Source organism: Globicephala melas, chromosome 12 (assembly GCF_963455315.2).
Source record: "Globicephala melas chromosome 12, mGloMel1.2, whole genome shotgun sequence".
In the NCBI taxonomy this organism is placed as follows: Eukaryota; Metazoa; Chordata; class Mammalia; order Artiodactyla; family Delphinidae; genus Globicephala; species Globicephala melas.
In genome coordinates, this window is record NC_083325.1 from 64,728,382 (window position 1) to 64,742,173 (window position 13,792).

Sequence of the window (13,792 nt, forward strand, 5' to 3'; positions counted from 1 at the left end):
ATAAGTTTACAATAGCTTCACAAAGAAAGTTTACACTGCATTCTATAAAACTATTACAAGTGTACTTCAAATTACATTTTTCCTCAAAGCTTAGAGCTTTTAGAAATCTGACTGAAACTGTATTAAATGTTGTTTGTAAACATTAACAGCATATCAATGCTCCTTCTTTATTTCTTTATAATCTAATTCATCTTTACTAAATAGTATTTTTATGGAATTTATATGAAAACTCTTATTACACCAATACCCTATAAAATATGAAAACATTCAATATGTTAGCTTTTTAAACCAACTTGTGTAGTTAATCAAGACAATCAAGTCTAATTATACATAGCAAGAGACATGAGTCACTTTATCTCAACCAGAGGATAATCTTGCCTCCCCAGGGCCATTTGGATGAGGATAATTGTGTGTGCTACAGCAATCAAGAAGGTAGAAGCCAGAGATACTCCTAATACAGCACAGGACGGTCCTCCCACAACAAAGAATTACCTAGTCCGAAACGTCAATAGTGCTGAGAATGAGAAACCCTGCCTTACGGTAGTAAAGACTGCTATATATTATACAAGTAATCACTAAAATTAAGATATATTATACTAGTAATCACTAAAAGTTTCCCTTTGGTGCAAAGAAGAATGATCAAATGCACAAATATAAGTATTCATGAAGAACAAATACCAACTTCATGTATTATTTGTTTGGAATACATTTGAGTTTAAACACATTTTTTCTTTAAAGATTCATTAAATTTCTTTTAAATGCTAGGTTTGGGGAATAAAATGTGGTAAGTGCTAAGAATAAAACATAACAGCACAATGGAAGTACAAAAGGACTGTGGTATAGGGAAAGGATAAGGAAAGAGAGCTTAGTGTAACATATGAAGAGCATGAAACTGAATACACTTAAGAAATCATGAAAAGTTTCCTGTAACTGGAGGTTGAGAAAAAGACTAGTTATTAGCCCACAGAGCAAGTAAAGATTTTTAAGCAGGAGTAACAATGCTAACATTACTTCTTTTGAAAAACAAGTTTTGGAGGACAGTAGAGAAGATGGGTAGGAGAAAAGGCAAAAACAACAAACAAAACAAAACCTATCTAAAGGTTCACAATGGGGCAATGAGAGTCTGAATATATCACCCCTGGGAAAGAATATTTTTTCAGCATTTTTATTCCAGTAGTAATGTTAGTAATATTAGCCATTCCACTCACTTTACACTTACTTAATGAACTCTTCTCTTTTTCATATGCTTTGTTGCTCCCTAACTAGACCGAAAGCTCCTTAACGACCAAAATAATGTTTTTACCTCTTAGGTGACTTCACCAAAACTGATCAACCTACCACAGGTTGAGAACCATTTCTTATTCTAATGTTTACAACATTTTCCAACTACTGAAAAAATAGTGATAAACAACAGACAAAAACAAGCCTGGCAACAGAATGTCCACAAGGAAATGAACTCTCTCAAAGTAACCAAGAATTGACTATAAATGAAATAATGTTTAAGATAATATAAGAAAGATCCAGAAAACTTTGAACATCACAAGAATTTGCATTTTTAAGAATCATTTTAAAAAGTTAATACCATACCTGAAATGCCAGGACTTGAAGGATTTGATAAAGGTTTGGAACCTTCTGAAGACGGTTCTATTCCTTTAGAAAGAGATCCATCCACTAGTATGTCAGCTTCATCAATATCATCACAGGTTCCTCCAATTTGGAGAAAATGAAGCTCACCACCTACAGTGTAGTAAAATTCCATCAACGTAGGTACATGAAAAATAGGTAAACAGACAAGTGTCTACTACTTAGTTAAGAAACTTAATTTATTTTAATTTCACTCAAAAGGCAAAAAAAGAGGGCTACCAAAGTGACATATCTCTAAGAATTCAGAAATCAAACTGTCAAGGAAAATTAAATTTAATGATGAAAATGGCAAATACATAAACATATGTAAAAATAGTTATTTATCTAGTACTTACATGTGTAAGACACTATTTTAAATGCTTAATTCATTTAGTCTTCACAAATAACCTTAAAGTAGGGAGTATAATTGTGGCCACTTTACAGATGAGGAAACTGATGCACTAGCTATGTTGGAATCCACAGCCCAATCTCTTAATCACAGCAGTAACAAAACTGAACAAAGATTCTTAATTTTTTGAAGCATTCACAATAAAATGAAATCAAATCAAATTTCTATTTTTCATTATTTCTATCACAGAAAAGAAAATGGAAAATGAGCTTAGCAAATATTTAAGAACAAAAAAAAAACAAGAATATTTGGAGATTCGCTTCCAGAATAATAAGGAAGACAAAAATCTTATTCCTGAAAAGCATCTATAAAGTTGGACAAAACTGTAATTTAAACAGAGTGGGTCAAACGGTGAAAACCAGCAGATATGCTACTACTGCCACAGGGGACTCTGATTTGGAAAGCTTGTCCGCTTAAAGTGGCTCAGTGGCGAAAAGAAGGCCCATCTACTCTACTATCCGAAGTCAGAATCCTGTGTAGGACAAGCAAAACACTAGAAATAACGAGAGATTAAGAAAGAAACATAGGGGGCTTGGTAAACATTCCACACATCCCACATTGATCAGAGGTTGCAAATATGTGCAGCAAAGACCAGATGGGGTCCAAGCCATCAACATATTCTCAGTCAACCAAGTCCCCATGCCTACGTAGAAAAGACCTGAAAGGGCACAAGAGAAAATAAAAATAAAGATAGTAACAGCCAAGGCACACCTGAACACAACCTTACCAGTAAAGGTGTTTCGTCACAGCCAATTATCAAAATCATTGGCTGAATACTAAACTATGTGGACAGAGAGGCAACAAACAAGATACAAGTCTTAAAAATAAAAATCAGAGGGTTTCCCTGGTGGCGCAGGGGTTAAGAATCCGCCTGCCAATGCAGGGGACACAGATTCGAGCCCTGGTGCGGGAAGATCCCACATGCCACGGAGCAACTAAGCCCGTGCGCCACAACTACTGAGTCTGCGCTCTAGAGCCCGTGAGCCACAACTACTGAAGCCCGCGCACCTAGAGCCCGTGCTCTGCAACAAGAGAAGCCACTGCAATGAGAAGCCCACGCACCACAACAAAGAGTAGTCCCCGTTCGCCGCAACTAGAGAAAGCCCGCCCGCAGCAACAAAGACCCAATGTAAATGTATTTATTAAGTAAAATAAATACATTTTTTAAAATAAATAAATAAAAACCAGAGGGGGTAAAAAAATGAAAGAAACATCAGTGGCTGCTCACTGCAAACGAAACAGATTTCACAGATTTAAGCCAGGTGGGTTACCAATTAACCAATGCAACAACCCCCTCCAAAGGGGGGTAAATCATAGTCCAGAGTTTCTACAACATTATTTAAAATGTCTAGTATTAAATTAAAAATTATAAAACATGTGAAGAGTGACACATGCTCAAGAAAAACAAAATCAATGAGAAATATCTCTGAGCACCCATATTTAGATTTAGCAGACAAAGAAGCTATTGTAAATATTTTATAGAATAAAAGGAAACCAGGTATAGAGAATTAGAAGAACGAACGGTGAAAATGACTCAACAAATAAAGAATCTCAACAAAAAAAAAGAAATTATTTTAAAAGAACAAAAGGGAAATCCTAGAGTTGAAAAGTATCTAAAATGAAAAAGTTCACTAGAGACTCAATGCAGATTTGAGATGACAGGAGAAGGAATCAGTGAAATAAAAACAGATCAATAGTTGTGTGTTATATATGAAAGTTGTTAAGAGTAAATCCTAAGAGTTCTCATCAAAAAATAATAATAATAGGGAATTCCCTTGTGGTCCAGTGGTTAGGGATCCACACTTCCACTGCATGGGGCACAGGTTCGATCCCTGGTGGGGGAAGTAAAATCCCACATGCCATATGGTGTGGCCAAAAAAAAAAAAATTAACTTACAACATTAATTGTAGATTTTTATCAAAAGACTCAATGTTTCTCCATGAGAGTCTTATGCTATTTGAATATACTCACAAGACAGAGTCAAATCCATTTGATTTACAGTCTACAGTGCTTTTCAAAAATCTACTTTATGGACTGTCATACACACATTTTAAAACATCAACTTTTCTGTCCTCTTTATTGTTATTAATCTCATCTTTTCAAATGCATCTTGATCAGTCAACCCTTAAAGAACTGGGGGATAATTTTTAAAGTGGTTAACTTCTCAGGCTTTCTCTTGTCCTTCAATTCATCTAAATAAATTCCATTACATGAGATCACTTCCTAGAAATTTTCATTGTCCAAACTCCATGAAAACATTAATCTATTTCATAGCTTAAATACTATTTCTCCTCTGAATCGCCAAAAGCTATCTCATCAAATAAATCAAATCATTAAACTCTGATTGCGTTTGTGGAAACTACTAGTATCTTATGAATATGTGCCCTGGGACCAGGTAACTCAGGTTCCAAACCCAGCTCCACTTCCAGATGGCCTACAGCAAATTATATTGTTTTCATTTTTTAAATCTTTCAGATTAAAATATTCCAAAAAATTCAATGTATGGGTGTTCTGCTTTTATTACATTGTGGCAGTTTAATGTAGTTTAAGCACTCTGATGACAGACTGCCCAGGTCTGAACGCTGACTCTGTCATTTATTAGCTCTGTGACTTAGGCAAGTTACTTAACCTCTTTCCCTCGGTTTCCTTATCTGTAAAATGGAGACAATAACAGTACATAACTCATAAAGTTGGTGTGATGACTAAACAAATTAACAGAGGTAAAACTCTCACAGAAATGAACTGGCATATACATGATTAATAAGCTCAATTTATCCTTGACACCACATAGTATTTTAATGGTTTTTCTGAAAGTTCTATTATTCTAAAATTATTCTACACTGCTCATTTTTTAAAATAATCTAGTTGGATTTTGATGTTATTTGAAGATTTTTTTTCCCCTTGTTATTTCACTAGATGTGTTTCAAAGAAGGCAACCCACACCACTACGTCCAGTTATCCTTCTTAGCCAAACTCTTAAAATCTTTTTAAAGAGAGGAAAAATTCAGGTTAATTCCTACCAGAACCACAAATGAGATGCATAACTCTTCCCAAACCCAATTCCTCTGCCAAGCATTGGTTATAGTTACTTAGGCTTCAAATATTTCCTGGCCCTAAATTCCTACTAAACAATCAACAGGACTATTCATTTTCTTGATATTGTCAGTAATTCCTTAGTAACACTATCTGTTACTCTGTATGAAGCCTCAAATGTTGTAAAACTGATTCACTATCAGCAAAAGGTTAAGAGTAAATAAGACAAGAAAAATTTATTTGGCAAAACTAATAATTATTTACTAAATACTTTTATTTCAGAAGGAAATAAGGACATGTATTTGTGCCAGAAACTTTACATACATTATTTCATTTAATTCTACCAAGCCTGGAAATAGGCTGCCTTGTCCTAGTTTATAAATAAAGAAACAAAGGTTTACTGAGTTTAAAGTAACTTGTCCAAAGCCACAAATTTGAGCAGATGCAGAGTCAGGACTCACAGAAACAACAGCAGGTTATTTTCTTGAGGTTAAAGCAGAGAAGATACTTTCTGAGAGACTTATTAACTTATTTAAATTAGAATCCTTACCTAGGGCAGTAGAAAAAAGTTTTAAAAACAGTTAAAACAGTAGAAAGATTTACGACTTCATTATAAAAAAAATAAATTTCCATCTATATGGATCTAAAATTCATGCTAAGTATGCACATAAATGAATGCCATATACATTGATTTTATAAGATTTGTAGAAGAACCAAACTAATCAATAGCTTACCTTTGGTGCATGCACACAGCCTGTCTGTGCCCGAGCAGTAAATGACAGAAACAAATGTGTCTTGTTCCTCAGTGCCCTCCTTTTTAGGAGGTTCCACTTTGGCCAAAATTTCAAAGTTTGAAAGATCTAATATTTTTACATATCCTCCCTGAGTGGTTATTACCAGGTGTCCAAGAGTAGAAATATCAGACTTTTTCTCTCTCTCAATGCCATTCTTTGAGGTTAACTGCATTTCCTCAGCAGGTTCCTCATAGTCATCCTCTCGATTATCCAGTATATCTGGCGGAAGCAAAATGAGCGAGGTAATTGTGTCCTGGGGATCTTTGATATGTTGGATTTTTATTGGCTCCTCTTCTAAAGTCACTATCCGAGTGGCATAATTCATTTTATAAAGTATTAAATATCCACCACTAACATTCCTCTGCTCAGGTTGAATTATCAAAGGAGTCTGTACATCTGCTGGTGATTCGTGTTGGATTATACTAATATTTGCACCATTCACTACAGCAAGATTTGATTCCAGCTCACCTTTCCGTCTATTACATAGTGCAGAGTTTAACTTATTTAAATTATTCAAGGCCTCTACTTGATTTATTGCACTCAAGGATTCAACAGGGCATGTCCGCAGTCCTACTAATAAATGAATTCCATCAGCACAAGGAGTTATTGAGTCTATACAAAGATTCTCCTCCTCCGCAAACTTTGGCAGCCTCAAACACTGAACCAAAGTCCCAGGCTTGGGAAACACAGAGTTCCACTTCTCAGAATCTGGAGAGGTAAGGTTGGCTGCTGCATCTGCAAACTGCTGAATGTAAGTCACAGGAGGATCCTGCAACAACAACTGCTCCTGACTATCCAGCTCCATTTCAATAATCTGTGGAACTGTAAAACCATCATCGTGCAAACTTTTACTCATTATATTGTTCATCTGTGAAAAGATTTTTCCTGCTTTCTCATCAGATTCCTTGATGCTATAAAGAAGCAAAATGGGTAAAGTCCTTCTTACCAGAGGAAAATTTAATTCTGAATTAGTGCAGGATTCATTGTCAGTTGACCCTTGTTCTGATATACTTTCACCCTGAGTTCTGCTTAAACCATCCAGTGACCTGTGAGAATTACTACTAATGGGTGAGGTAGCAGGAGATTTATATGTTAATAAACCTCCGGCTAATAAACATGGAAAGGGAATGGTGTGTTGTTCCTGGTGCTTTTCCTTTGTCTTTTCACTCTTAGAGTTGGTTAAGCAAGGATTTGCCCCAAGTTCTTCAAGATCCTTAACAGTATCTTCAAGAACATTTGCAACAATCTCCCACTGAAGTTTTTCTGGCTGCTGGAGGATGCTGAGTGCTGTTATATCAAGGCTCACGTCCATGGCTTCCTTCTGTGATGCATGCCCTTTGAAAAGGAACAATATTCATTACAAATGGCCTTGTGAATATAAATCAAAATCTGTAGTATAACATTTTCATTAATTTTCTTTTTTTTGACTCATCCAGTTGGTGCATTTTAATTACACTAGTGGAAGAATTTAAGACCTTTTAAAGGAAATTTAATCAAACCTGAATCTACTCAGAAAAACCACAGAGGTATTAAAGAGTTTCAAAAATCATTTTTAATTCAGAATACATTCTCCTGGCAATCTGAGCAAAATCTTTAAAAAAAAAAAAAGGAGGAAGAAAGGGTTAAAGAATGAAGACATTATTAGTATCAAAATAAAAGATTTCTGTCCTTCAACTCTAAACCAAAAATATACTCAATACTACGCATATGTCATTTATGCACTTTGAAGAATATCCATGAAACATTACTGTAATCTCAGTTCATCACCTCTCTCCCACCCGACCATGCTAATTATCAGCTGACTGTCATAGCATGCAATTTATTTCTAACCTCAGCTCAGAAAAAATAATAACTAGAAAAAAAAGTTCCCAAAATCAGTCATTTTAAGTGAAATATAAGTGTCTTCAGTATTATCCTCTCATTTATAGTTCATTTCAAGTCAACTACATTACAATACCCTTACTGACCTTTTGTCTACCATGTGATCTTCAAGCTGTCCCCTTACAAATAGTATAAAGGTCATTCCTCAGTCTCAATGCTCCAAAAATACCATCTCTCTCAACACAAAACCCTGAAGTAGGTGTCAGTCAACCTCTAAACCAGGTATAATCCCTTGATACTGAATGCAAAGTTTCAACCAATCTGTTTTTTTCCTCAATAGCACAAACTATCAGGCAACAACATTATTAGCAATAATAATGTAAAGGTCACTCTATGTAACTTGTGGAAATACCAAAAAAACTGGAATTGGTTTTACAATTTTAGATTAAGAAGAGCATAGAAGAGTAAGGAAATAAGTATAAAATAACTCAAGGTGATTGCATGGAAGTTTGAAAGTTACCCAAGTACAGGAATGAGCAACAGAGATTCATGGAACATCCAACACTTGAGATATACTGAAAGCTCTGTTTACACCATTTTTGTTAACGATTTCATATGCAATATCTTCAAAATGCTCACGGACAGCTTTATCTAGACTTTCCCATTTTCTCAGCATAAACTTCTCATTTCACACAATGTCACTATTATCATCTAAAACTAAATCCATTTCTAGCAAAGCAGAAAAAACTTTAGTTATAAACTTAACAATTTAATTGTACTAATGAAGCTGTTTAACCACTCATTTGACTATATTCATGTGCAGCCTTTATATTGCCATGCAATATTTATATATATTTACTTTACAAATTTACTCATTTAGATATGAGGCTGAAAGCTGAAACATTATTTTGAGTGAGATTTTTATAACATGCAATACACTGTAATAAATCTTGAGGATGCTAACTATCTATTGGACTAAACTGAAACTTACTTAACTGATTTTTTTTTTTTAATTATGGTAGGAAATTGCCAAGAAAAAGCTATTATGTACATATTAAAACAAAGTAAACTGACCATAAGTTACATATATTAACACACATTTAAGACAATATTCAAAAGACATGTGAGATGAGATTATCCATTAAAAAAGAAAATATAACAAGTGGCATTACTACTCTGTTTCTTCCCAACTATTTAATCGATGTCTAGGAAACAGCGTATGCAGTACATTCTCCTCAGAAGATTGACAAAGCACGACCACTGTTAAATACTGCAGTAAGGAAAACTGTCATCTTTACTTGTCTCAGAATTTCTCAAACCTGTTGGACCACAAAATAAATTTTTACAGAACATACCTACAAATATCCTGCAGTATAATATTCTTCAGATAATCATATTGGGAAACCCTTCTCTATTCTGCTTACTTAGGTAGTGTCAACCCACAGTTCTGCCAGCCAAACTTCCAGAGGTTTACATTAGGCATTTTCCTAGAACCATCAAATTTCAATTTGAACTGTTCTTCAATCTCTTGCCAAACATTCTTCTCCTTCTACACAAGAAGGTATGTACCCTTAATTCTGATATATGAACCAAAGAGCAAACTTTTCTCTCTGACATCATCTACTTACAAAAGTCATAACCTTCAACTAATAAACAGATAAAAGTCTCTTAGTCTCCACTCACATTTTTGAAATTAAGAAATATATTCTACAATTTTTCAGACCATATCATTCAATTTGACAGGAAGAACTTGGAGTTAGTAAATTTAAGTTTGGAAATAGCATCTATGACTTATTTTAGATACTTCAGGAATAAAATACATCTCCCATTAATATCACAAGCTCCAAAATTCACTAACAGTCTCTCAATATAAAAGAATTAGCTTAGAAGATACATATTTTACTATAAATCAATGAACTACTTACAAATCCTCAAATGAGGCAATTAAGAATTCTGAACTGCAAGAATTTTTTTCTCTTACCATGGTTACCTTTTAATACTACACGAGGACACCACTCCCAACCCTGAATGAGGTATCATAAAAAGAGTCAACAAAAATATACGGTAAGTGGGAAGTGAAGTAAACAGGACTATAGAATCTAAAGCAAGTGTGAAAGATCAAACGGGCGTAGATGAAAAAGATAAAGGCAGAAAGGGGATAAGGAAATAGATCAATATATAAGTACTATAATTACAAAAATACCTACTGAGATCCCTAGACCCAGAGGAAAGAGCTAGGCCACAGCATACAAAGGAAAGGATAATAGCTAGAATCAAAAAATTTAAGAGCAGAAAAAGGAACATTTAGTTCAAATACTTCACTTGACAAAGGAAAAACTGAAGCCCAGAGAGTTTAAGTGACCTGACAAGACCAAAGACTTATTTTGCAAGAGTTCAAGCTCTAACCAGATCTCCAGATAACCAGTGACCAATGTATTATTCTTCATCAGATTTTTCAAAATGCAATAGTAGCCCTTTCTTTTGCAAAGGGGTAACAAAGTGGAAAAAGAGCACTCTTCATCAGACTAAATTTTTTAAATGTAATCAATTATTCTTCCTAGAGCTAATTACACATTTGTATATTATTTGGGGCCATTTCCTACATTTTTCTTGATTGTTTTCATTGCTAAGAACTACCTTAAAAGACAAATGAGGGTTAACCCAAAAATCAGTGCAGTATTCTGTTTGGTGGCTTTAAAAAGATTTTACAACAAATTGGAATTGAGAGCACCTGCTACTCTATACTAACTTTAGACACATAACTTTTAACAACTGAACTATACAAAACCAAGTCTCCCCTAAAGAGATTTAATAAGTCATATATGTCCTTATTTCATGACATTTGACATTAGAAAATAGCCAGAATTTAATAATGGTCACTTCTTTAAAATAGTGGCTACTTCCCAGGTAATCTGTTTACATATTTTTATCTTAATCAATTGCCAAAATTTTAAGTAACAGATGTTAATATCACTATTCTATATATTAGGAAGTGCAATCAGACTATAGTAAGTGACAGAGTTGGGCTTCCCTGGTGGCGCAGTGGTTAAGAATCCGTCTGCCGAGGCAGGGGACACGGGTTCGTGCCCTGGTCCAGGAAGATCCCACATGGCGTGGAGCAACTAAGCCTGTGCGCCACAACTACTGAGCCTGCGCTCTAGAGCCCACAAGCCACAACTACTGAAGCCCGCGCGTCTAGAGTCCGTGCTCCGCAACAAGAGAAGCCACCTCAATGAGAAGCCCACGCACCGCAACTAGAGAAAGCCCATGCACAGCAACGAAGACCCAACACAGCCAAAAAAAAAAAGTGACAGGGTTAGGATTCGAATTCTGAGATGCCTTGCCTATAATATAACTACATTAAAATATGAAGCATACTCTTTTGCCTTAATATTTCATAAGTTAATGAACAAGGCAGCATTTATTTGATGCCTTAATGTCTATTATTTTATATTTTATAATTTATTCTCTATTCCCCTGTGTTTTGGGGAGAATAAGAAATCATTAATAATTATTAATTTAAATGTTACTTTTATTTAACAATACAATACACTATACAAATAAGCTGAACACATTTGGAAGAGTTTAACGTCCCTGAAATATGTGACAAAGATTTAATAAGATTCATTTTAATTCCTTTGGCTCAAATAGGTACTATTTAAATTTTAAGTATGAAACTCTATGAACGCACAACTAATTCAAGATCTCTGATACATAATATTTGAGATTTCTTTGTGTATTAATGAAAATTTAGAGTTTGCACTAAGAAATACAGAATTAAGTGGTATTTAGCTTTACCTAAAAACTATATAAATACAAGGATATAAAAAAAAGATTATCTAATATTTTTTACATACCTGTCACAGAATCTGATCTGGAGTGCTCTTCACTGTCTGAATCCTCCAGTAAATCATCACTTAAAAGATAAATTAAAAATTAATTTCCATTTCAAAAAAAGTATACATAACATGAGACAGCAAAGAAAAAAGGACAATGTTACAACCATTGTTTTGCATCTCAAACAAGCATCACACAACTAGCTTAAATGATATATAAGTAGTTTGAGACCCTAACTGATTAACAATGCTAATAATGAATCATCTTAAATCATTAAATAAATGTTTGCCTGAAATAGAGTGTGGTAATCTCTAAAAATTTACAACAGAATCTATGGGAATTCGACAAATGAATAGGTACGACTAGGGATAGTCTGGGAAAATAAAATGAAAAAAGAGAAAAACAGCTAATAAAATCAAGCACAAGCTTCCAGTAGTAAAATTTTAGTAACTATTCTATTACTGAATTCAGAAAAGTTACCCTAAAACCAAATAGAATAGCTGTATACATATGTGTGTATGTAAGTGTTTTCACACAGATATGCATTTCATTTGTGTTTTGCTTTTGTTTTTTTCCCTTGTTTGGGAGGGGCTGTTAAGACCACCTTGATAAGCAGGAAAACTACTAAAACTCGTAACTCAGGAGTCAAGACAACAAGACTCTTTTTCCTCTTCACTCAGGTGGCCAAGAAATTGCCAGCCTCTCTCTTTGCATCTAACGTTATCCTCAGTCTCCACTGTTAGCAAACAGGAAAAAAGATATAATTACAGACCACTCTAGCACAACATTAGGCAGTGTATGAACTAACAATCAGCACATTTACAGCAGTTCTAAAATTTTGATAACCTAAACTACAAAAATTAAAAGATGCATTTCACAAGAAGGAAAAGTAATTCTCCCTTTTTGAAACAATATATTGCACCTTCCATCTGAAATACCTAGGCATTTATAATGTTATTTTATTATGAAATGTAACCTGGAAATGTCCCTTAGAAATGCTTAAAGTAATGTCTGAAATTGGGGTGGGAAGATACTTGCTTAGATATTTTTGACATAATTTCCGTGTTTCAGTCTTTTCAATTGGTAATAATTAACCATAAACAAATTTTGTGCTATAATTTAAAAATAAAAAAGAATGTGAAAAAGATGAGCTGCTAATTAGCCTCAAGCCATTCAAATATTAACTGGCTAGTTTCAGAAAAAATAATAAAGATATTTGGAAAAATAAATCCTAAGAGGAAAAATGAATGATTGGGAATTATCCAGAATGAAGAAGTCCAAACCAAGAAGAAACTATAGGTTTTGAGGGCTTTTGCATTAAGAAAAATAGCCAAATTTTACCCAGTTACAGAGACAAAAGATAAAATCTAGTAGTAGTATATTTTAAAGAAGGAATTCAGCTGTCTTGAAGTTACAGAGAATGTTACAAAGGGTTGCCAGATAATTGCCTTAATTAGCCCACAAAAAAACAAGCTTTATTGTGAAATTCTTCAAAATAAAATATTTAAAAAAACATTATTTCTTCACAGAAAAATGCTCATACTACTAAGTGATAAAATCATATGAGTAAAACCACTAAACTGTACACTTAAAGGGTGAATCTTCTGATGGGTAATGATGCATCAATAAATTTTTTTTTTAATCACACGGGTTTAAAAAAAACTATACACACCTAAACGTTAACAAGACTGGATGGTATGATAATGGGGACGCTACTTTTCTTCAATTTACTTCCATATATTTTCTAATATTTCTACAATAAACATGCATTACAGTTGACCACTGAACAACACAGGGGTTAGGTGCACCAACACTCCATCCATTAAGTGGAAAATCTGTGTATAACTTATACTAATTGCCCTTCTGTATCCGTGGTTCTGCATCTGCAGATTCAACCAACCACAGATCGTGCAGTATTCACTATTAAAAAAATACACACATAATTGGATTCACGCAGTTAACCCATGTTGTTCAAGGGTCAAATGTACTTATATAATAGACACTAGATTTACTGAAGTCTTTTACATGATATAAAACCTTTTCCAAAGTAATAAACATGCAAAAAAATATATATGGTAAGTTTAAAATGCTTAGTTAAGATTATATATGCTAATACTACAGGTGTACCTTAGTTTTGATATATAACTAAGATATACAATACTATAAGCAATTTCAAAGTTAAACTCAGGAAATTTTTGTAAATTTGAAAGACATAACATACAAATGAGGCATCCAGACAAAAATGTTAATTCATTAAAATTAAATGTGTCCCAAA

The 13,792-nt window shown here is 33.9% G+C and overlaps 1 protein-coding gene across 1 annotated transcript in view; it reads right to left on the reverse strand.

Moving 5' to 3' along the window:
• The window catches only part of BIRC6 (baculoviral IAP repeat containing 6), a 236,889-nt gene that overhangs the window by 173,794 nt on the left and 49,303 nt on the right, over positions 1-13,792 (reverse strand). The window contains 3 exon segments of the mRNA XM_070046835.1: positions 1,588-1,737; positions 5,800-7,194; positions 11,538-11,596. Coding sequence (XP_069902936.1) covers positions 1,588-1,737; positions 5,800-7,194; positions 11,538-11,596 — 1,604 coding nt within the window.